General features: G+C 44.3%; 1 protein-coding gene across 3 annotated transcripts in view; it reads right to left on the bottom strand.

Moving 5' to 3' along the window:
- CFAP92 (cilia and flagella associated protein 92 (putative)) overlaps window positions 1–22,881 on the bottom strand; it is a 336,768-nt gene that overhangs the window by 163,140 nt on the left and 150,747 nt on the right. For 2 of the 3 annotated variants that reach the window (XM_085624841.1, XM_085624843.1), the window contains 3 exons: window positions 20,051–20,213; window positions 4,339–4,520; window positions 3,997–4,128 (listed from right to left, as the gene is read on the bottom strand). In XM_085624841.1, coding sequence (XP_085480967.1) covers window positions 3,997–4,128; window positions 4,339–4,520; window positions 20,051–20,213 — 477 coding nt within the window. The remainder of the gene's footprint in view (window positions 1–3,996; window positions 4,129–4,338; window positions 4,521–20,050; window positions 20,214–22,881) is intronic. The other variant, XM_085624842.1, reaches the window with a different exon arrangement.

Raw genomic sequence — 22,881 nt, forward strand, 5'->3', positions numbered from 1 at the left:
CCTGAAGTCCGACGTCGAGTAGCCTAAGACCTGGAGCCCGAGGTGGAGAAGCGGCGCTGACTGGAAAAGCAGACGTCGTACCCGGAGCCGCCAGAGGTCGAGAGAGGGCGCCGTCAGAGGTCGTGAGGAATACCAGAGGTCGAGGAGGAAGTCACCCGAGGTCGAGTGAGCGGCGTCATCGGAGGAGTGAAGTCCGCCCTCCGGAGTCGTCGGAGACCGAGGTGAAGGGTAACGGAGGTCGGGAGTGAGGATCGCACTCCGGAGTCGCCGGAACCTGTGAGAATCGTGCCGGAGGTCGGGAGTGGAGGTCGCACTCCGGAGTCGCCGGAACCCTGTGAGGAGCACCGGAGGTCGGGAGTGAGGATCGCACTCCGGAGCCGCCGGAAGTCGACATCGAGGCAAGGCCGGCCGACGTCATCGAAGCCGAGGTCGCCATCGGACCGGAGCCGCCCGAAGTCGACATCGAGTAAGACTGCCCGACACCATCGAATCGGAGGCCGAGATCGAACCGAGGCCGCTGACGTCGAGACCGGAGCCGCCGCCGGCGTCGTCAAAGAACTGACATTGTGCCGAGGCCGCCGACATCGAGCTGGAACCGCCTCACGGCATCGACCCGACTCCAGCGGCGTCGGAGCATCAGAAAAAGGGCAGTAAGTGGAGTAGAGGGCGCCTAAGGCCCTGTGGAGACCTGAGAGACTGCTCTAAGGGGCTAGGGAGGTGCTGGAACCAACCTGACTGTGCCAGGGGTGAACTGGGACTAATCTAGAGAAGTTGTGTGGAGAGAGAGAGCCAGGTCTCTGGTATTTCCCCCCTTTATCTACCTCAGTTTAGGCCTCAGCCTTGACCAAGCCAGGGAGTAGACCCCCCCCAAGCCTTCCACATCCCCACAAGCTGTGCCTGGGCCAAATCAGCCCTTAGGAATTCAAAAGTGATCTGAATCCAGGAGTGTAACTGTCAGCTTTTAAGTATTTATTAGGGGCACTGTATTTATTGTATTTAACCTATTTATTGTTCCACTGTATTTATTGGTCCACAGTATTTATTGATGCACAATATTTATTGGTTACAGTATTTATTGCCTCAGAATATTTAATTGCCTGTCTGTATTGCACTTTTATTTATGCCTTCAGTATTTATGATCACCCCTATTTATTGAATCATTAAGCCAGTATTTATTTGTCCTGCACTTTCTAAAAAGTTTGTATATTGTGATTGTTATTTATTTTCTCCAATCAGCAACTAAGAGAAAAAGCAGATAAAGAAAGTTATTTTCATAATTTTTACGGTGTAGAGTCGTTTTTGGAACGGATGCACGCATGGTTATTGTTTGGGTATGTTGTATGCTTAGCACGGAGCCTGATTCCTGACCACTCGAGCCAAGCTACCACAGTGTGTCCGGAAGACCACCACCACCCCTTCTAGTGTGGGAGTGGTTTTCCAACAGATGGGCTTTGGAGCGGTCTTTTGCAAATGGTTCAAATGGCTGTGGACAGATCTTAGGGCCAGGGTCAGGAGAGCGGGGATCATATTTGGAGATTGGAGCATGGAGCGGGGTACCAGGCAGGGGTGCCCACTCTCACCACTGCTCTTCGCTTTGGCATTAAAATCATTAGTGATTAATCTCTGGCAACTGGGAGTAGGAGTGAAGACAACATGCATGTGATCTCCATGTACGCAGCCAATGCTTTGTTCTACTTCATGCAGGTGATGGACTCTGCTCCAGGGCTGTTGGTCAATCTGGATGACTTTGGTAACATAGCAGGGCTGAAAATTAATCAAATAAAACCCTTGTTGAATCCAATGGGACTCTCGCAGGGTGTCCTCTGAACTGTCTGACCCTTCTCGGACTAAAACGGGAGGTAGACAAGGGTAGGTATCTGTGAATAATGGTGGTGGCATCACCTTTGAAGAGGATACATATACTGTGGGCAGGATGCTCGAGAGGTTTAGTCATCCATTTGGTTTTGGAATAAGTTGTCACTGTCCACAATGGGTAGAGTTGTTATTGTTATGATGGATTTCATCCCCAGATGCCTCGACCCTGTGCAGAACTCTTCATGCCCTATAACACTGTTAACATTCCAAACAATGAACAGCCTTCTAGTATTGTTGGTATGGACTCGAAAAAGAAGCTGTGTAGCATTGAAACGGTTAAAGTGGACAAGGAGGTGGGTGCCCGGGGTTATCGGACGCAGAACTGTAGTACTACGCAGCGCATATACAGGATGCGGCTAAATGGGCTGTGGACACTGATAAGTGGGAGATGCGCCTGCCAAGAGGGACATGTGCTGATATAACCCTGATGAAGTTGTTAATGTGGGCTTTGAGTGTGGGTGAAGAGTTTCCCTATTTGATGAGACATACCACTCGAATTTGGGAGAGAACAGTTACCAGGGTCATTAGGTGCCCTCCTTTCTCAAGGGATCTGGAGTTATGGATATTGTTGCCTTTCAAAAGCATGTCAATTGCAATGTGAAAGAACGGTGGATATCAATTACTAGGTGACTTATAGCCCAGGGAACGGTTTATTTCATCCCCGGAAGTATAAGCGACTTTTCTGGTGGGGGAAAATCAATACCTGCAGTATGCCAAAATTGCAAAGGCCTCAGGGGAGATTTGGACTGAGTTTCTTGAGCCGCTTCCCTAATTGGAGCATCTCAGGTGTTTCTCAATGTGGGTGCAGGCAGGCAATTAGTGTCTTACTTGTATAAGGCCCTCAAGACATATAGAGTTAGGAAGGAGCTGACTGCTCGGTCAGAGTTTGGTGATGATATAGGTGAACAACTCACGGTGGCTATTTGAAGAAGACCCGTGCCTTGATAAGAGGGTCTCCCGTAACGCAAGATTTAAACTAATAGATTTTAATTAAGTGCATCATATTTACCTCATCCTGATTTAATTGAGCAGAATGTATTCAGGTCGATCATCGTCTTGCCAGCGATATGGGCTAGAAGGTTCCACTTTGGTGCACCTTGCGTGGTACTGTGCCAAGATTTTGGACTATTGGCAGGAGGCGGCAACTCGACTGCGAGGAGCGAGAGGGATTGCCATGGCTCTCTCCAGTCAACTGTGCCTGCTGAGCATAACAGCAAAACCAAAAAATAGGAAAATGCAATATAAATATCTCCACTTGCCATTGGTCTTAGGGAAAAGGCATTTAGCAATAGGGTAGTTGGGGAAGGGAGGCCCGGGGGTGACCTCTGGGTTAGAAATACGACCAAATGAGTGCTGGCAGAGGAGACACATATTAGGATGTCCGGGAGAGATGGCAAGGTAACCAAGGACTTAGCTGCTTGGGAGGACACATTGAGAGCATTTGAATGGGCGGGTCTTGGGAGGAACCGGCATGCACGCAGTCACAGGTCTTGAAGGTTAGTTCTTGAGGGTACTCGTACTGGAATGGGATAGTCAGCTGCTGTGAGACGAAAGGCAGTATATGGGGGGACTTGGTACATCCACAGACAATTGAAAGAATAGGCACTCTAATAGAGTGCTGGGGGAGATTGTAGGAGTAATGTGTTAGGTGGTGAAGGAAGGAACATATCTGGCTTTGATGTTTATGGAATGCGTAGCAGGAAGGATGGGAAGTGGGGGATTACTGTCATGTATTTGTTTGTTTATATGCAGAACTGAACAATAATAAAGATTGTTATTCTCCTAGGGTATTGCGCTTGAGATATCATCAAAAATAGAACACAGATTAAATTACAAAAGCAGAAAAAAAGGAACTGGGGGTAAAAGAGGAACATATTTGTATAGAGAACTAGATGAGTGTGAAAAAGGAAGATTCGCAGTGAACACTGGAGTTCATTGCTATGAACGAATGTTTTGTGCCCACTCTGGAGCAACACGTAAGTGGGAATTCTGAATGAAAGAGAATGCAAAAAAGTATGCCCTTATTAAGCTGATGTAATAAACGATTACAATTTTCATTTTTTGGTGCTCATGATTCTTTCAATTACTATTCCACGGATCCATGTTAAAGACTATCAGTACCTGCAAGCAGATGGACCAGATCCAGTTGCATTGTGAAGTGGTATTTAGGCTCAGGTACATGTGCACTCTTTTTATTCTTTTTCTCGACTTTTGCAGGACTTTTACTCTTGACAGCTGAGCTTTTTCCTCTTCCTAGAACAAAAGATAATTTTCTTAAAAGAATACTGCCATTTTCTGCTACTTTTACCTAATGGTCATACAAATATAATAAAATAATGCACTAAAAATGGCTCATCAGCAGCACAAGGTCCTCGCGTAATCAGACACGATTGTCGACTTACACGAGGAAAAGAGCCTGTATTTATTTGTAAACCATTAACAATCTTAGTTTCAAAAACGTACCACGTGGTGTCAGAGAAGGCACTTTTCGATTTTCAGCTTTGGTCATAATTGGCTTTTTCTTATTTGCAGATCCTTTCAAATGTGTTTTATCGGATTTTTTTTTCGAATCGCAGTCATCAAAAAACATTGTCTCTCTTGAAGGAGAAGGCAAGCTTGGTAAATTACCAATGCGATCTGCAGATCTGTTAAAACATATAAAGAGGATGTATGTCTACAAATATATTGCATTTAAAACAATATTTGTAGTGAGAACAATTGATATGCTACTGCATCTATACTAAGCAAAAACATGAAAAGTAGGATGTAGCAAACCAGAAATTTGAAATCAAGATACTCTCATGCCCAAAATGTTTGTGACTTTGTGAGTGTCTGATTTACTTTTGTGTCACCATACACGGCTTACAACATCATCATAATTTAAATAATTACATAACCAGAGGGTACTTTTAAACACTTTTTGAGTGAGTTTAAACAAAAAGAAAGGACATAAGTGGCAGAACAGACATGCACAGTTACATCACATCCGCCTCATTACAATTTTGGTTGGAAACCTCCTAAACCATATTCCTAGAAGGGCCTCCCTGCCCAATGTGTAGATTCATGATAGTCTATGAAACTCACACCAATGCCCCCAAAATGGTTGTGAATTTCTTCAGACATCCTCTTCTTTGATGTATCATAGTGTCATCTTCCGTGCACCAACCCACACTGTGGCATCATTCTTTGAAGCCTGCCTGCTGTGCCTGTCCCCACTCAGCAACCTCCAGTTCGATATTTGCACGCATTTGCACTCTTGGGCACGATCAGACCGGTGCCCGCGTTGTGGAACACCAGACGTGACTTTTTAAACATGGTATGGAACTGTACAGAGGTTATACCCTTCTGGAGGGAGGTGCTACAGTATCTAAATCAGGCCACTGGTTGGGAATTAGAGGGTGCGCCTCGGGAGATACTACTGGGTCTACTCCCCGCCCTGCAAAGAAAAAACTCAGCCGCAGATTCCTAACATTGGGGATGGTACTGGCTAAAAGACTAATAGCCATCAAGAGGATGAATGTACCCAGGCAAAGAGAATGGCTGCGAGACATGTCTGAATAGGCAGTGGCTGAAGAGGTACGAATGAAAACTATCCGGGGAGATGAACGGCTAGAGAATAAGACTGTATCAGAGGTGGGAAATGGGGATTCATGGGAAAAAAAGGGGAATGTACACAGCTATATATTGACCATGTGGTTTATAGTGGGATATATCATCTCATACCCGGGTCCTAGACCATTATGCTGCGGACAATGTTCAATATATAGTGGGACGCTGAATTCTCACATGTGCATATGTAGTTAATCAACAAATCCTGTATGTAACCATGCCTAAGCTGCACGTGGGGTGTGGGAGAAACAGGGAACAAGTTTGTATCTACTATTAATGATTTATCAGTGAACCTAATGTTCAAGCTGTGCTGAAAGAGATCCTTGACAACACTGTATCCCCCAAGGATACAAGATCCCCAGGAAGGACCACCCCACCCGCCCGGGAGGAGGAATCACCATTGTCCACAAATCCAGCCTCCACCTGAGCACATTCTCCGACGAGCCCACAGAACTTATGGAACATCTTCACTTCAAGATACTGGCCAGCCCCACCGCCACCCTCCAAGGAATCCTCATCTACCGACCCCCTGGACCGCACGGACCCTTCGCCAACTCCATCACGGACATCATCTCCCCGAAGGCCATCGCATCCACCAACTACACCCTGCTGGGAGACCTCAACTTCCACCTCGACAACCAACTGGACCCCAACACCACATCCCTCCTGGACAACCTACACAACATTGGACTCGTGACCGAGCCCACGCACTCAGCAGGACACACCCTCGACCCCCTCTTCACTAGGCCTGGGCAAAAATTTCGTTCCGTTCGCGGAAATTGCGATAATTTGACATTTTTGCGTTCCGCGGAGAGCGCGAAAATGTCAAAAATTCCGGTTTCCGCAGCTTGGCGATAATTTGTTTCTTGCTCGCGCTGTAAAATGATACATTCTTGCGCGCGCGCGATCGCCTTACCTGAATCCCTGCGTTCGCCGACAAGTTTTCTTGATCCGGTCGCGTTCTCCATGAGATGTTGTATTGTTTTTAGCCATTTGCGCTGTCTCGCGACAGTTCGCGCCCGCAGTGACGTCATGCGTCGCGCGATCACGTCTTTCTTCTCGCGATCATGCACCGCGAGAACAACTCAAAACAAGATGGCCGCGCCCGCAAGCAACCACATGGGTAAGTTGGCGACCCGCAACCATGCAGAAAATCTCGCGAACATGCCGGAAAAAAACTTCCGCATCTTCGCGATATTTCTGCTTGTTTGCGATAATTTTAAACATTCTCGCGATAATTTGCGAAGGTTAATTCCGCAAATTCCGCCCACCCCTACTCTTCACTACAGGAAACTCCATCGCTTTCAGCCACACCACCAAACCTCCATGGACCGACCATCGTTGAGTCAAATTCACCGTCAGAACACCCACTATCTACAGACACCAAGACCTGCTCCCACCTAGGAACTGGACCAAAATCACCGACGACCAGCTCACCGCCTCACTCAACAATTCCACCCCAACCATTGCGGAAAACGACGGCCCCAACAATGCAGCCCGAAACCTGCATAGATGGATCTCAGAGAGCGCCAACACCATAGCCCCCCTCAAGAAAAACAACAATACCCGGGCCAAGAAAGCCAGATGGCTTACTACCGAACTTCGAGAGTCCAGACGCACTTGCCGCCGCCTCGAAAAGGCCTGGAGGAACACCAAATCCACAGAAGCTCACAACAACTTCAGAGCCGCCACCAACTCCCACCATCAACTCATCAGAGAAATGAGGAAAAAAGTGATTGAAGACAGAATCTCCACCCACGCGCACAACAGCAAGGAACTCTTCAGCATCATCAAGGACTTCGCCCAACCCACCAGTCTACTGATATCCCTCCCTCACAAGACCTCTGCGACAAACTCAGCACCTTTTTCCACCATTAAGTCAAGAGCATCTACAGCAACTTCGACGAAGACAACCAACACACTGAACCCTCACCAACCACCCCCGACACCCGGAAACCAGCGATTGACAACTGGACAGCCCTCACCACCTAAGACACACTGACGACAATGAAGTCAATCCACTCAGGAGCCCCCACGGACTCCTGCCCCACCACATCTTCAACAGAGCCACCAACACCATCGCACCCATTCTCTGCCACACCATCAACCGCTCCCTGGCGACTGTATGGAAACCTCCCGCCTCGCTGCAACAGACGACATCCGCACCCTACTGAACAAAGGAGAAACAGTAGCCCTCATCCTCCTCGACCTCTCAGCGGCGTTCGACACAGTCTCCCACTGCACCCTAATACGCACACTCTACAACGCAGGAATCTAGGACAAGGCCCTCGACTGGATCCGTTCCTTCCTCTCTGGAAGGATGCAGCGGGTCTGACTCCCCCTTTCCTCTTGGACCCCACACCTACCACCTGCAGAGTCCCCCAGGGCTCCTCCCTCAGCCTGACGCTCTTCAACATCTACATGGCTCCACTCGCCCCCATCAGCAGAACCTACGGGCTCAACATTGTGTCATACGCAGACAGCACCCAACTCATCCTCTCCCTATCCAACGAGCCCAACACCGCCAGAGACAACTTTTGAGAAGGCATGGAAGCCGTCACCAAATGGATGAAAGACAGCTGCCTACAACTAAACACCAACAAAACAGAAGTACTCATCATGGGCCCAAACCCGATGCCTGGAGCAACACCTGGTGGCCCCCTGCCCTCGGAATCCCGCCAACCCCCACAGACCACAGAACCCCCCTGGCAATCATCCTGGACTCCAAGCTCAAAATGGAACGCCAGATCAACTCTGTCTCGTATTCCTGCTTCCACACCCTCCGCCTCCTTCGTAAGACCTTCAAATGGAACCCCTCAAACACCGAAAGACCGTCACTCACACCCTGGTCACCAGCAGACTCGACTACGGCAATGCACTCTACGCCAGAATAAACAAAAACCTCACCCGCAAGCTCCAGAACATCCAGAACGCCGCTGCAAGACTGGTCCTCAACCTGCCAAAACACTGCCACATCTCCCAGCACCTGTGCACACTTCACTGGCTCCCCGTCGAGGTGAGAATCACCTTCAAGATACTCACCCATGCACACAAGGCCCTCCACGGCACCGGACCAGAATACCTGAACAGCCGACTCAATTCCACACCCCAAAGGACCCTACGATCAGCCCAGCTCTCCTACGCCATGGTCCCCTGCCCCAGAAAGAGCAGATCGGGAGGCCGCTACTTCTCAGACATACAACATCGCTCCCCATCTTTGCAAGAAACCTCGAAACCTGGCGGTTCGACAGACCGCCTCCTTGATGGAATGGAACCTGCACCCACCCCTAGCGCCTTGAGACCCTTAAGGGTGAATAGTCGTGCTTTAACAAACCCCTGATTGATTGATTGATTGATTGTATAATCAATAAAAGATATTTTTTTTAAACAAAAATCTTTTCACTCTTGGGTATGGTGACGTTCGCCTTATACCTACAGTATTATTATGGCACCCATGTTGTTCTCTATATTAGATACTCTCTCAAGGCGTTCTTTATTTCTTTTCACAAGGTACGTTTATCTGCAGGCAGTTTCATCTCATGTGTAGAAGGTCACCTTTGTCCTCACTCTCAAGGCACTGGTCGAACCTAGTGCATCCATAGTCTTTCAGTTGTGTTCCTATGTAGTATATTCTATGCAGCGGTTTGTGCTGGATCAGGCAGAAACCCATCTATATCATGTCCTTTCTGCACCCACATCGCCTTCTCCTACTATGTATCATCTAGATAAGGGGAAAAAGATCCTCATCCCTTACTAGTCATATAATAAGCATGTATCCTTTTTGTACTGGTTCTAGCCCAGAAACAGGAGGAGAGGCCCCTATCCCCCTAGTATGAATTAGGATTTTGTAGTTGTATCTGGGCAAGAGTCTGAGTTTTGAGTTCATTAGGATAAAATATCCCAATTAATGTAGATAGATCCGATGGTATTAGTCATATATTTGTGCTTTATTCGTCAGGTAAGAAAAAAAGGAAGGATGGCACAGCCAACACGTGTTTCGCCCTCTAACTGGACGTCAGGCCTAGGGCTTCCTCAGGGCTGCACATAGGCATTGTTGAGCAACAATTATTTACAAAGGGTTCGGTAAGTAATGTGTATAAATCACACACGGTTGTGGGCGATAGAAAAAAGCGGGGGTTTAGGTTAGAGAAGAGGAGAAGGAGGGGAGAAGATAAAAAAGGGGAACAGAGTTGAGGTGAAAAAGATTAACGAGATATTATTGCAGGAAGATAGTGTGATTAGTAAAAGAGATTATATGGGTGGGGGGTTAGCGGAAGGTATAGTTGAGGTGAGAAGGCGTATGTTAGAACAGATGTGAAATCGAGTTAATTTACAGAACAAGGGACAGTGTGATTGATTCAAATATTAGTCGTAAAGATAATGATACCGGTTAAATTGCGTGGTATGTTAGTCAGAAGTATCAATAAATGGTGGGGAATAAATATGTAGAAGATAGTATAATAGAAAGGAGAAAAGAAGTTATATAAATTCAAGTAAAATTAATTAAAGAAGGTTGGCATTATAGAAAATCAAGTCATACGGTACAATGGTTGGAACAACACGACAAATTATGGGAGGGCATTTGTAAAACCAAGATAACATCAGCGAGGGAAAAAAGGCAATATGGTATAAGTTGTCAGAATGCCCCATTTGTGAGGAGACCGCGCGTTTACAAGACAGGATGAATTAAAATTACTGGTGTGCAGGTACATATAACGAGTAACATGATCATAGACAGACATATTGGAGATATAAATTAAGCGGCAAGCAATTATTTAAGGAGAGAGAAACAATATATATACATGTCGTGTGAGAACAAAAACGTCAAGAGATCCAGCATAGTTGAGACAAGTTGATGCAGGTTCCCAAGTGGTTTCACGGTAAATGTGCAAACAATCAAACGTAAATTAACCCAGCCATATAAACATGAGTAAGGGCAGTTAGAAAAATTTCAATCCAGTGTAACGATTAAGCGATCAGTCAAGGACAGAAGTAGCGAATAAAAACAAAAGTAAGAAGCGAGCATATATTTACAGTGTAATTGTAATTTCAGCGTCAGGGGCAGCAGGGTCAGGTATGAGATGAAAGAAAGGATATCAGCATTAGTTACTTATTCCTATAGCTTTGGTAGAATTTGCGGATATAAAAGCGAGGGCGTGATGCCGAAATTCTAACGGTAGTGAAGCGGTGATTTCGGTGAACCGAAAGATGGGGCGTCAGCGAAACAATTAGAACCGTGATGTGGGAGTTGATTGAATGCAGTAACGTGCAATGGCTTGGATGAAGATAATAGTACAACAGATTACAATTTAGTAGGTGCGGTCTAGAACAAGGCAAAAGTGCATGAGGATTGAGGTGTGGAGCTAGCCCGGGATGTGAAGAGTGCTCATCGTGGCGTGACACACTCTAGTGCGTGAAGTATGCCGTGAGCGCCAACCTTGGAGAGATGCGGACATTATCGGGGGGTGGATTTGTAGAGTAAAGTGAGGTAAACGTGCACTTAACTAAAAGATTTCTGCAATGTCGTAGAGAGTGTAAAATACGATCAGAGTCCCTTACCGGGTAGTCACGTAAAAGGGTTTCTGTGAAAGGATTGGGTTTGTAAACCCTAGATTCTAAAATAAGGAGAAAACACAAAGAAAGAACGGTTTGTGATATTATATCATGTAGGCTACAGTCTGGCAGGGCACAGGGGTGGTAGTGATGTGTCTCTTACCTCCGGTCTCGGCTAATGCCAGATTTGATGGATTTCTACGGCTTCGGTCGTTAGGGTGAAGCCGAAGGGAGCTAGCATTTTTAAGGGAGTCGCGTGTGAGAACTTCCGGGTTGCAACCCGGAAGAGAGAAGGTTCAAACGCGCAGCGCCATTTTGTGATGGTGTGATTAGCGAGGGAAAGTGAACGACGGGGGGTGGGCGGGAACGTAATTATTGGCCGCCAAAGGAGATCAACTTCCTAGACGTAACACTCTATGTTAAAGACAACACCTTACAAAGTAAACTATATCGGAAAGAAACAGCAGCAAACTCCATCCTACGCGCTGACAGCTTTCACCCACGACATTATATAAAGAACATTCCAAAAGGAAAACTTTTAAGGACACGCAGAAACTGCAGTGAAGACGAGGTCTTCAAAACAAAAGGAGAAGAAATTGTATCAAGACTCATACAATGAGGATATGAACAATCAACGTTTGAACCTTCTCTCTTCCGGGTTGCAACCCGGAAGTTCTCACACGCGACTCCCTTAAAAATGCTAGCTCCCTTCGGCTTCACCCTAACGACCGAAGCCGTAGAAATCCATCAAATCTGGCATTAGTCGAGACCGGAGGTAAGAGACACATCACTACCACCCATGTGCCCTGCCAGACTGTAGCCTACATGATATAATATCACAAACCGTTCTTTCTTTGTGTTTTCTCCTTATTTTAGAATCTAGGGTTTACAAACCCAATCCTTTCACAGAAACCCTTTTACGTGACTACCCGGTAAGGGACTCTGATCGTATTTTGCACTCTCTACGACATTGCATAAATCTTTTAGTTAAGTGCACGTTTACCTCACTTTACTCTACAAATCCACCTCCCGATAATGTCCGCATCTCTCCAAGGTTGGCGCTCACGTCATACTTCACGCACTAGAGTGTGTCACGCCACGATGAGCACTCTTCACATCCCGGGCTAGCTCCACGCCTCAATCCTCATGCACTTTTGCCTTGTTCTAGACCGCACCTACTAAATTGTAATCTGTTGTACTATTATCTTCATCCAAGCCATTGCACGTTACTGCATTCAATCAACTCCCACATCACGGTTCTAATTGTTTCGCTGACGCCCCATCTTTCGGTTCACCGAAATCACCGCTTCACTACCGTTAGAATTTCGGCATCACGCCCTCGCTTTTATATCCGCAAATTCTACCAAAGCTATAGGAATAAGTAACTAATGCTGATATCCTTTCTTTCATCTCATACCTGACCCTGCTGCCCCTGACGCTGAAATTACAATTACACTGTAAATATATGCTCGCTTCTTACTTTTGTTTTTATTCGCTACTTCTGTCCTTGACTGATCGCTTAATCGTTACACTGGATTGAAATTTTTCTAACTGCCCTTACTCATGTTTATATGGCTGGGTTAATTTACGTTTGATTGTTTGCACATTTACCGTGAAACCACTTGGGAACCTGCATCAACTTGTCTCAACTATGCTGGATCTCTTGACGTTTTTGTTCTCACACGACATGTATATATATTGTTTCTCTCTCCTTAAATAATTGCTTGCCGCTTAATTTATATCTCCAATATGTCTGTCTATGATCATGTTACTCGTTATATGTACCTGCACACCAGTAATTTTAATTCATCCTGTCTTGCAAACGCGCGGTCTCCTCACAAATGGGGCATTCTGACAACTTATACCATATTGCCTTTTTTCCCTCGCTGATGTTATCTTGGTTTTACAAATGCCCTCCCATAATTTGTCGTGTTGTTCCAACCATTGTACCGTATGACTTGATTTTCTATAATGCCAACCTTCTTTAATTAATTTTACTTGAATTTATATAACTTCTTTTCTCCTTTCTATTATACTATCTTCTACATATTTATTCCCCACCATTTATTGATACTTCTGACTAACATACCACGCAATTTAACCGGTATCATTATCTTTACGACTAATATTTGAATCAATCACACTGTCCCTTGTTCTGTAAATTAACTCGATTTCACATCTGTTCTAACATACGCCTTCTCACCTCAACTATACCTTCCGCTAACCCCCCACCCATATACTCTCCTTTACTAATCACACTATCTTCCTGCAATAATATCTCGTTAATCTTTTTCACCTCAACTCTGTTCCCCTTTTTTATCTTCTCCCCTCCTTCTCCTCTTCTCTAGACCTAAACCCCCGCTTTTTTCTATCACCCACAACCTTGTGTGATTTATACACATTACTTACCGAACCCTTTGTAAATAATTGTTGCTCAACAATGCCTATGTGCAGCCCTGAGGAAGCCCTAGGCCTGATGGCCAGTTAGAGGGCGAAACACGTGTTGGCTGTGCCATCCTTCCTTTTTTTCTTACCTGACGAATAAAGCACAAATATATGACTAATACCATCGGATCTATCTACATTAATTGGGATATTTTATCCTAATGAACTCAAAACTCAGACTCTTGCCCAGATACAATTACAAAATCCTTATGTATCATCTAGACTCCGAAGGTATCTCACCCATCCATCTCTTATCCATCCCATAAAATCGGGGTCAATATGACAAGCACAGAGAAATTCATACATCAATGGCTCCCACTTTGTGATGAGGCCATCGATTGCAAAACAATGCACTGAGAAGCACCTCTGGCTGTCCTTCAATGTATAAAACAGCCTGGAAATCCTGCTGAATGTGATGCTAACATACACTGAACTGCATATTTAAAACAATTCCTGGATCATGGCATGATTCAGCCATCCTGAATGTCAATTACAGCAAAAATATACACCAAGATACCAGAAGTGTGTCGTACTAGTCAACTCAACCGGATTCAGAACACAAGGTTTCTATATATAATACTACTGCCACTGGTGGTTCCCTTCTAAACCACAGAAATGACAGCACTTCCTACAATGTAGGATCTTCTCACTACTGGTTAGACCCTCTATTACAGCCTGTCTAGAGATGACAGCAGATTCAGTAGCCAAATGACCTATCTGACGAACACCAGGGTTAAATTACGCCAGGGAACAAATATTTTCTGTTCATATTTTCCACCTTCTGGAAGACTAAGAAACTGTGGATGGAAAAGGGCCTGGAATCCTATGTTCTTTCCCAATCTGTGCAACTACGCGGACCCAACTAGCCACAATTTAAACCGTGCCGCATTACCACAGTTATAATTGTGGTGAGTTGGGTCAGCGTAGGTGCACAGTTTGGGCAAGTACAGTGTTTCAAAGGGCCCTGTCGGTGGGGTCTAGAGAAGTAAGTACGTTGGAATTTATGTTCTCATTTCTAGTAGTGACGAGTAAAGTTGCAACATGTTAATTGATTCATATAGGGTTGTTGTGGATTGTGGATAGTGTGCATAGTTTCAGTATGCTGATTCGTCATGAATGGGATACACCAGCTTATTTTCCGGGTGAAGGCACTGAGCACATGTGGAAATTGTTCTCTATGTTGAGTTACAGCTTGACATATGTTTTTGCTGCAGTTTGATTATATGAGGTTTCACTTCAGGGAGTAGGTTAGCATAAAGGTGTGACCAACTGGAAGGTTGTAGTGTGGAGATATTTTTGGAAACATTGGTGATGGTTTTGTGTATTAGGACACGTGTAAAAAGTCTTGTGAATTCCGGTCACTAAACAGGTGGTCTCCCAGATCTCTCTTCTATTCAGATGAATATGCATGTTTATTTTGATTATATCATTTTTGGTTTTACATGAATTTTCTCTGAGGAAGGGCTCAGAGGCTTGAAATGCATCGGGGTTAAATAAGAGTGGCATTTGAGGATAATGTGAAAAGAAGGATTCCCTATTTGACTGGGTTGTGGCTCAATACTCTAAATCCACTTGCACTAAGCTCATTTTAAGAAAGGAAATGATGGCAGTGGTCATGGAGTGCATGTGTGGAGAACTCAGTACATTACTATGCTGGCAACAAGACTATATTTCTCATGAATCTTGATCTCTCAAGCTATGTGGAATGGTGGTGCCTATTTTGAGAAGTATTTTGGACATTAAGTTGTGTTTGAGAAACAAACAAAACTGTTTGAAAATGAACTTCATTTATCTCCTTAAGAGAACACTCTGCTGCATATTTACTAGGAAGTGGCAGAGCCTGGCGTTAGCGTCCTTGGCTCAATGCCGCGCTCCACTACTTCCAAAACACAGGGCTGCATCTTATTTACAAGGATACAGTGCAGCCCTGCATTTCCCCCTGCGCTGGTCTTAATTTTAGCTGCCTAGCCCCAAACCCAGACACCCTTGCACCATAGTGCAAAGGTGCCTGTGTTGTAGGGGAAGATTGTTCCTGCACCTTCCTGCACATAAACAATCTTTACATGTTGTGTAACTTCTATGTGTGCTACTTAATGCAGTACACATAGAGTTGCAAAACGTCATTTTTTAAAATTGATTGTTTATGTGTAGGAAGGGACACCTTCCTGCACATAAACAATCAATGGCCTTTTGCTGTTTCTATGTATGCTGCACAATGCAGTACACATAGGAACAGCAAAAACAAGGAGAAATGAAACATTTCTCCTCGTTGCACCTGTTTAAGACCAGGTTTTCAATGGTCTTGATTTTGGCACTGCCCCATATTTATGCTGCCCTTGTACATATGGGGCAGCTTCAAAATCAATGGGTGTTGCGGTGGAACACCCACCACAACACCTAAATGTAACGTTCCTGTGGAGATAGGAGCTTGTAAATATGCCCCTCTGGATTTTGTATCTTCTTGCTTGTTCAGATAGTAGATAATTGGTATATTATCTGTCTGATGCAGAGGAGGTCCCATTTTGCTTATCAGTAGAAAAGACTTCCTTGCCAGGTAAACCACCCTCAACTTCAGCATGTTGATATGATACTGTTCCTCCATTGGAAAACATAACCCTTGAGGGACTGACCATTGGTGCATCCCATCCCTCCTGACAGCCATCTGTTATCACAGGCTGTGGGTGCAGAAGAGGAAGAAGGGGTACCTCAGACATAGGCTCTTCCTTTTGCACCACCATCTTAAGGACGGAAGAGCATGTGACAACACATGCACAATGACTTCTTTTCATTCGGTTCAAGACACAGCTTGAAGATCAAGCCTAGGATGTCTTGAGCAACCAATTGTCCAAGTACAAGTAAACAAACACTCCTTTTCTGCAGAGGAAAGCCTGACCTCCTACCACAGCCTATGAAAATGTTCTGGGTGCTACCTTCAGAGGAAATGGCAGTACCTTGTACTGATTAAGATTCATGTCAACTTTACATGTTATGAATTTCTGCCAATTTTGCATATAGGTACATGAACATAGGTGTCCTGCAAGTCTAAAATGCACAGCCAATCAATCACCCAGCTGGAGATATGAGAGCATTTGGTGAAGAGCCAGCACCCTGAATCTCTCTCTCTCTTCACCCATTTGTTCATGTTTTAGGGTCAATGACTACAACCTGAGCTATAAAAAACATCTCATAGAAACTCTGTGACAAATATCCTCAGTAGGTAGATCCGCATTATCCATTGTACTTCCCCAGATTATCAGTCTTTAGCCCATAAAGTCATCTCTCTTTTCCCTCAGGAGATACTCCTTGAACTTGTTCATGAATCCCAAAAAACAATTTTAACAGCTTAACACACCGAAAAGCTAGGAGCTTTAACAATGCACTAAGGGTATGTCTTATAGTCCACTGCTGATGGTAAATGCTCTCAGAGTCATTTAGAGTAAAGTGGAGGGCTTGTCAGCCTGTCACGTCGGTGAAGGCTGTAGTGTCTGCTCCTCCCGCCCTGATATGAGATTCTCGCCAACCAGGTGGGGATCTAATTTTCGATGACTCACTGCTTTCAGAGGAATAACGGTCTCATCAATGCAATGAAGACAGAACACTTTGCTGACCGAGTGAGATATTGTTGTGGCCCTGGTTCGTAATTTGTTTTGTTTTTCATAAACAAAAGAAAAGTAATGGCAATGATGCGCATTGAGTTTTCTTCTTGTCAGGATCATAGTTTGATTTTCATGCCTGGAACGATATGCCTTGTGGGGCAGCCAGGGCATAGAACTCTAATAGCAGGTTCTACACCCCCTCACCACCCCCATCCCAAATAGAGCAGATACTTCTTCTCTGTACTCTGGTGAGTCTGTGGAAGATGGCTGCCAGGCTAAGGGCTTTCATTGATAGAACCAGCTGAATCTCCACCAGTGGAAATCCTGTGCTTCATGCATTTCTAAATAGGTTCAAAAGTTTGTTATATATTTGATGTTTTGCAAAGCACTGGTTGTCATTTTGTGATACGATTCGGGCTCTAAAGTTATACAATGAACTAACAGCAAGCAAAAGAGAAAAAAAGAATCTGTGCCTCATTAGAGCCCATAAGGATAAGGAAAAAACATCTAACAAGGTTCACCTGCGACCTTGAAGAGAGGCTTCAGACATTTGATTTCTTGAAAGGTTCGGTTTTGCGGAGATTGGTAAAATAGAGGTGGTTTAGTTCATCGGAGCTGTGGTCAAATCCTTTCCGTAGCTTATGGTCCCTCATTCGTAGGGTATGTTACCATGCATCTTGTCAGTTGAGGGGATGTAGTGGAATCAGATGATACTAGGTGTATGTCTGCTGCAGGTAGGGACATTGCAAAAGTATAATAGAATATCTGTGCCCCAGTTAAGCCTTCCTCGAAAGGCATGAACACTGAGTGCTCTTTAATCAATACTTATCCCATCACCTTCACCCAATCCATATCCATGTTAAGGATTTCATGCCAATCTGTACCAAACAAGTCTACGAGAGCGTTTATTACGATTACCCACACAGGAGTCCGTGTTTTGGATTGAAAAAAGATGCTATCAGCTGTTTGTTGAAATGGCTCGGAAGGAATATGTAACTGTTAATTATGGATACCAATGTTGACTGAAATATTATACGGACAATGGAGAACTAAATGTGTGGTTTTTGTCCATTTTGTTTAAGCAGCTTTTAAAATACAAATTACAACAGTTGATTATATGGATTATTTGGGTATGGAGCAAGTAACGCTGGTGGAGGGATGGAGGGCAATGTACTCTGGGACATGTAGTTTTGTCTTAATGAACTTGGGGTGGAAGGTGACTGAATTCGCTGTTTGAAGTGTTCAGCAGTCTAGTGTTCCTTATAGCTTTAGTATAGAGACACGTGACTAGCCACTAGAGGGAGGGTTTAAAACCGCGAACAGGCATTGAAGAGCTGATGCAGTTTTTCCATCGGAAGGGTTCAGCGTGCTTCAGCACGTAACAAAATGAAATATATGAATTAAGGAAATGGGTATCCCGAAAGGTTTTTTTTATTTTTATTTTTTTAAATGAAGAATGTATTACAGCACATGTCATGGTAAGCATAATGATTAATTAAGGTGAAGGTTAAGTCGATTTATCCCATTGATTCAGACTTAAACATTCGTCAAAGTTTAGGTTGCTTTGGTTGAAGGGTTGCTCCTTAATACTTTGTATTAAGCTTCTTTGAATAGATTTTGTAATGCTGTATTTTTTGCTTTCTGATGGTTCGTTGGTTTAAAGATTGCAGAGTAAAATGATAGAAAATGAACTAACAGGTGAATTAGAAGTTTAATATTGATACAGTAATACTGTTAGCATCTCGTAAAATTTATTATTTTTATATTTTAGATAACCCTGACGAAGGGATTGTGATCCCGAAATGCATTGGGTTACTTTTAATAAATTGTGACATTTGGAACTTCACGGCGCTCCTGTGTCTGTTTGAACAACTTCGTAACAAAACTGAAATGAGTAAAATGGATTGAAAAAATTGAAACTAAAAAGGATTAAACGCAAGTGTGAAAATGTGGAAAAATATAGGAGTAAACGAGATGAATTTAATTCATTTGATTCATTGAAGTATATGGCTGTGCTGCTTGGTGGAATCCTAACAGGTTCCCCTCGTGTTTTGCCAAACAAGTCTACACCACATCCAAAATGTCATCTGCCATAATCCATCATCTGCTTTCACACAACACGTAGAGCACGATATGACTTCTTGTAGGATATTTTTGACATTTTGTTGGTTGTCATTTGGCAAAAAACTTGGTAGCTTCTCCTATTGCTCCCCTTCAAATGAGGTTAGCAATACTACATTTTACATCGCTTATATCATCTAGAGGCATGTTGATGAAACTTTCCTTCCTATTTTTTCACCATCCTTCTCAGTAACAGCTGAAGTAGTCAATGATAGGATGACCAGAAAACAATCTAAGATGAAGCAGAACATTATCTGGCGCCTTAGATATCATTTCTGAAATCAAATAGCATGTAGGCAGATTTTGTTTTGGCTAATTCCCTAGAACAAATAAGACCCTTCTCAAACTGACTCATTTCACAAAGGCAATCCACATTATAAGCAACATAGATATCTAAGAATAATCCAAGGGTTGGAGGAACCTTAGTGGAATCAAGCAAGAAACATCTTTACGATTGACGTATTACACTTATGACTCTTCTTCTTCTGCCAAAACACTGCTGTAAATTCTTCTTGAGGTGGAGCCACATGATAGATGTCATTCTCATCGTCTGACTTTCTTCTTTATCTTAGCGCCTGATTTGCGGTTTGGGATTTATCTCCAAATTTGGAATCAGAGCTTTATGCTTTGCACTAAGTTGCTTAATTACTTTGAGCTATGTAGCTGTAGCAAGCACTATTTTATTTGTGGTTTCCTGACTGAAAAGGAACATCCATAACGGTTAAAGGTTAATATCCCTAAAAAAGTAAGCATAAAAATGAGAAAGCTTGCTGTCTTTTACTCCACTAAATGTGAATGTGCTCTCTCATGCTTCAGTGGTTTCCCGGTTTTTATATACAGAAAATGTCTACCTCAATGAAACACGGTCACCAGCCCTTGAGTGACCACTTGAAGGTGGAGGTGCACTAACACGGTCACCAGCCCTCGAGTGACCAGTTGAAGAAGGAGGTGCACTGGCGATGGGTGGAAGTTTCTCTGACACTTCAGCTCCAGCTGAGGAAGGCTTGAGGTCTGCTGGAAGATAAAACAAATTCACATTTGCTTCTTATACTCTCAAATACATTTGTCTAAAATAATATACCCTGTCTGATGCAAGGAGGAAATATCAAGAAGGAGTACACTGCAATAAACACAGTTCTCAAACATTGATGCATTTTCTTTGTGTTCAATGTTGAGTTACAAATGTTCAGTTGAAGGCTACAAACAAACAAATTAACATCAACTGGTAAGTCTCATTCCAGTCTTTCAGCTTCTCTTTCATATTTTAATTTAATTTATCCCTGCTAACTGAAATATATGTCACATATGTTGGGGACCCATGCCTACACACTTTCTATGATTTAGAAAAATATGCCCAAATACAGACAAGTATGTACATCCTTCATAAAGAAACAAAAAATGTTTTTTACTTTTATTATCTTAATGGGAAACTTGGAGCTTTTCAATATTCATTTTATTTGTAAACAACAAAGCGATATAATTGGCTCTAGCACATCACTCTGTCTTTTTTACTCTAAATACATGCTCTCTTTTTATCAGCGCATACCATTTTTTAATTTGAGGCAGCCTATCACCCATACATTATTCTGCTTGATAAATATCATTCTGCTTCAAATCAAGCTAAGAATATGAATTTAGGCCCAGATTTGTATCAGGGTGGATGATCCATGGGAAAGCCATGGGGACGGAGTAAATTACTCCATCGCCTTGGTGGAGTGGCCCCCCCACCTAATTTAGAAATGACTTGCAGCACGGCGGTTCCTGACAATGCATTTTTATTGTTTGCTACAGGGCTGCACTGGAAGGACCCAGTCCTGAAGCACATAGTATTCTTATTTTCTTTCTGGAAAAAAAACCCCTGAATCTGAATTTCTGGAAAGAAAGAAATAATACTCCCCTCACCATAGGGAGCGTTATAATGGCTTTACTGTTCCTTACCACCAGGTATATTAAAATATGGCCCTCAGATCCACTCTTCAGTTCACTTTCTGGATCTGCGGGAGGACTCTCAGAGGACTGCCTGCTTCTGTGGAATGTTGTGGACTCCATATAACTACTTTGCTGCACCTGGAAGGACTGATTTGATGCCTGGCCTGGAGCTTGCCTTGAACCCTCAGAGTCCTGCCCTGCTTTATCACTTAAACCTAGGACTGCCAAAGTAACTGCAAGTGCTAGTTTGCTGTCCTCCTGTTTAGAGCCATAGTGATATAACAGGCTGCCACCATACTGAACCTGCACCTGGACCCAGTCTGAGTGAGTCCCAGCCCCCAAGTGGTGCCCTCCAGTCCTGGACCCTTGGTGGTGGTGCTCAAAGTGCCCAGATAGCCAAATCTCAACTTTGGATAAAAACTGCTCTGAGAACCAAGGGAATACCGGGACCAACCTGCTTGCCTATCCGTCCAAGGTGCATCATGGGTCGACCAAACTTCACAGCTGCTCTGGCCACGTTCTTCTCCGGAGCAGCAAATCCTGTTCAGCTATCCTTCACCAAAGGGGTCTCTGTTCTCCTGTAGCGATGGCAATGGGAAATCTGACCTGATAGAGCACCGCCGTGGCCAAAGTTGGCCTGCTCCATGTGACTATAATGGGCTCCATCAAAGCCTCATTTAAAGGGAGCAAGGACTCAGAGGCTGAAGATTATGGCTGCAGAATTTCAGGGAGGATGTTTGCTTTGTTTCTCTCCATGGGAAAGGGCAGTTCCAGGACTTCAGAAGCCTTTCACAGGACAGAAGTAAATAATGCTACCCACTCGAAAAGAGTCCCTGAAGGACACTCTAAGTCAACTTCCGGATAGGAATCCAGTCCACGTGCACTTTGTAGGGCTATATATTCTGCAGCATCAGTGCTTGAGAATTTTACCCACCTCGCTGCTCTCATCATTGCATGCCCCACAAAGTCAGGCATCTGGATCTGACCGAGCCTGAGCCAAATTGTTTGTGCAACTTCTGGAAGTACTTTTTCCTTGATAGGGGGTCTATATTGAGATACCTCCACCAGCCAGTGTACCTAGTTTCTTAATCGCATCAGGTAGGTCTTGGGAAAATCTGCAGCTAAGTGCAGTGGCTCTGATGGTGGTACTGGCAGCTTCAAGACATGGCAGCTGCCAGTGGAGGCACCATCAGAGAGGCCTTTAGTGGAATAGTATAGACCTGCACTGGAACGGTGCAAGGGGAATGGAGAGAAGGGCTGATGCGATCAGAGGGAATAAATGCAAATAGAAGCCCAATGAGGAGACCAGTGGCTCCAAGGGGCCCAAGGGCGCACAGAAGGAATGTGGAGGAATTAGGCCAGCACCACCTAGGGCAAGGCTGAGAATTGCACAGGGTCAGCTCTAGGAGCTAAAACTATATGTAGGCTTCAGATGTCACCAGTGCTGGAGCTGCATCAGGAAGCAGGATCAGGAGCTTTTTCAGCTCCCAAACCGCCCGTTTGCGACTAGAAAAAAGCTTTTTACTATACACCAAAAACTAAATTGCGATTCGGCATCCTATTAGCGAATCACCCAATGGGTAGGCAATTCAAAATTAGGAAGGGGTTTGTTTAGGCGTCCCTTCCAAATAGCAACTCGCAGTGGTATGTATGAATGTTTTGCGACCGAAATACAGTTGCAAAACATTCACATTTCACCACCAACTACGAGTTGATGGTTCCCCATTGGCAAATGGGAAGGGGTCCCCAAGGT

The sequence above is a fragment of the Triturus cristatus genome, chromosome 9, assembly GCF_964204655.1.
Source record: "Triturus cristatus chromosome 9, aTriCri1.1, whole genome shotgun sequence".
Lineage (NCBI taxonomy): Eukaryota > Metazoa > Chordata > Amphibia > Caudata > Salamandridae > Triturus > Triturus cristatus.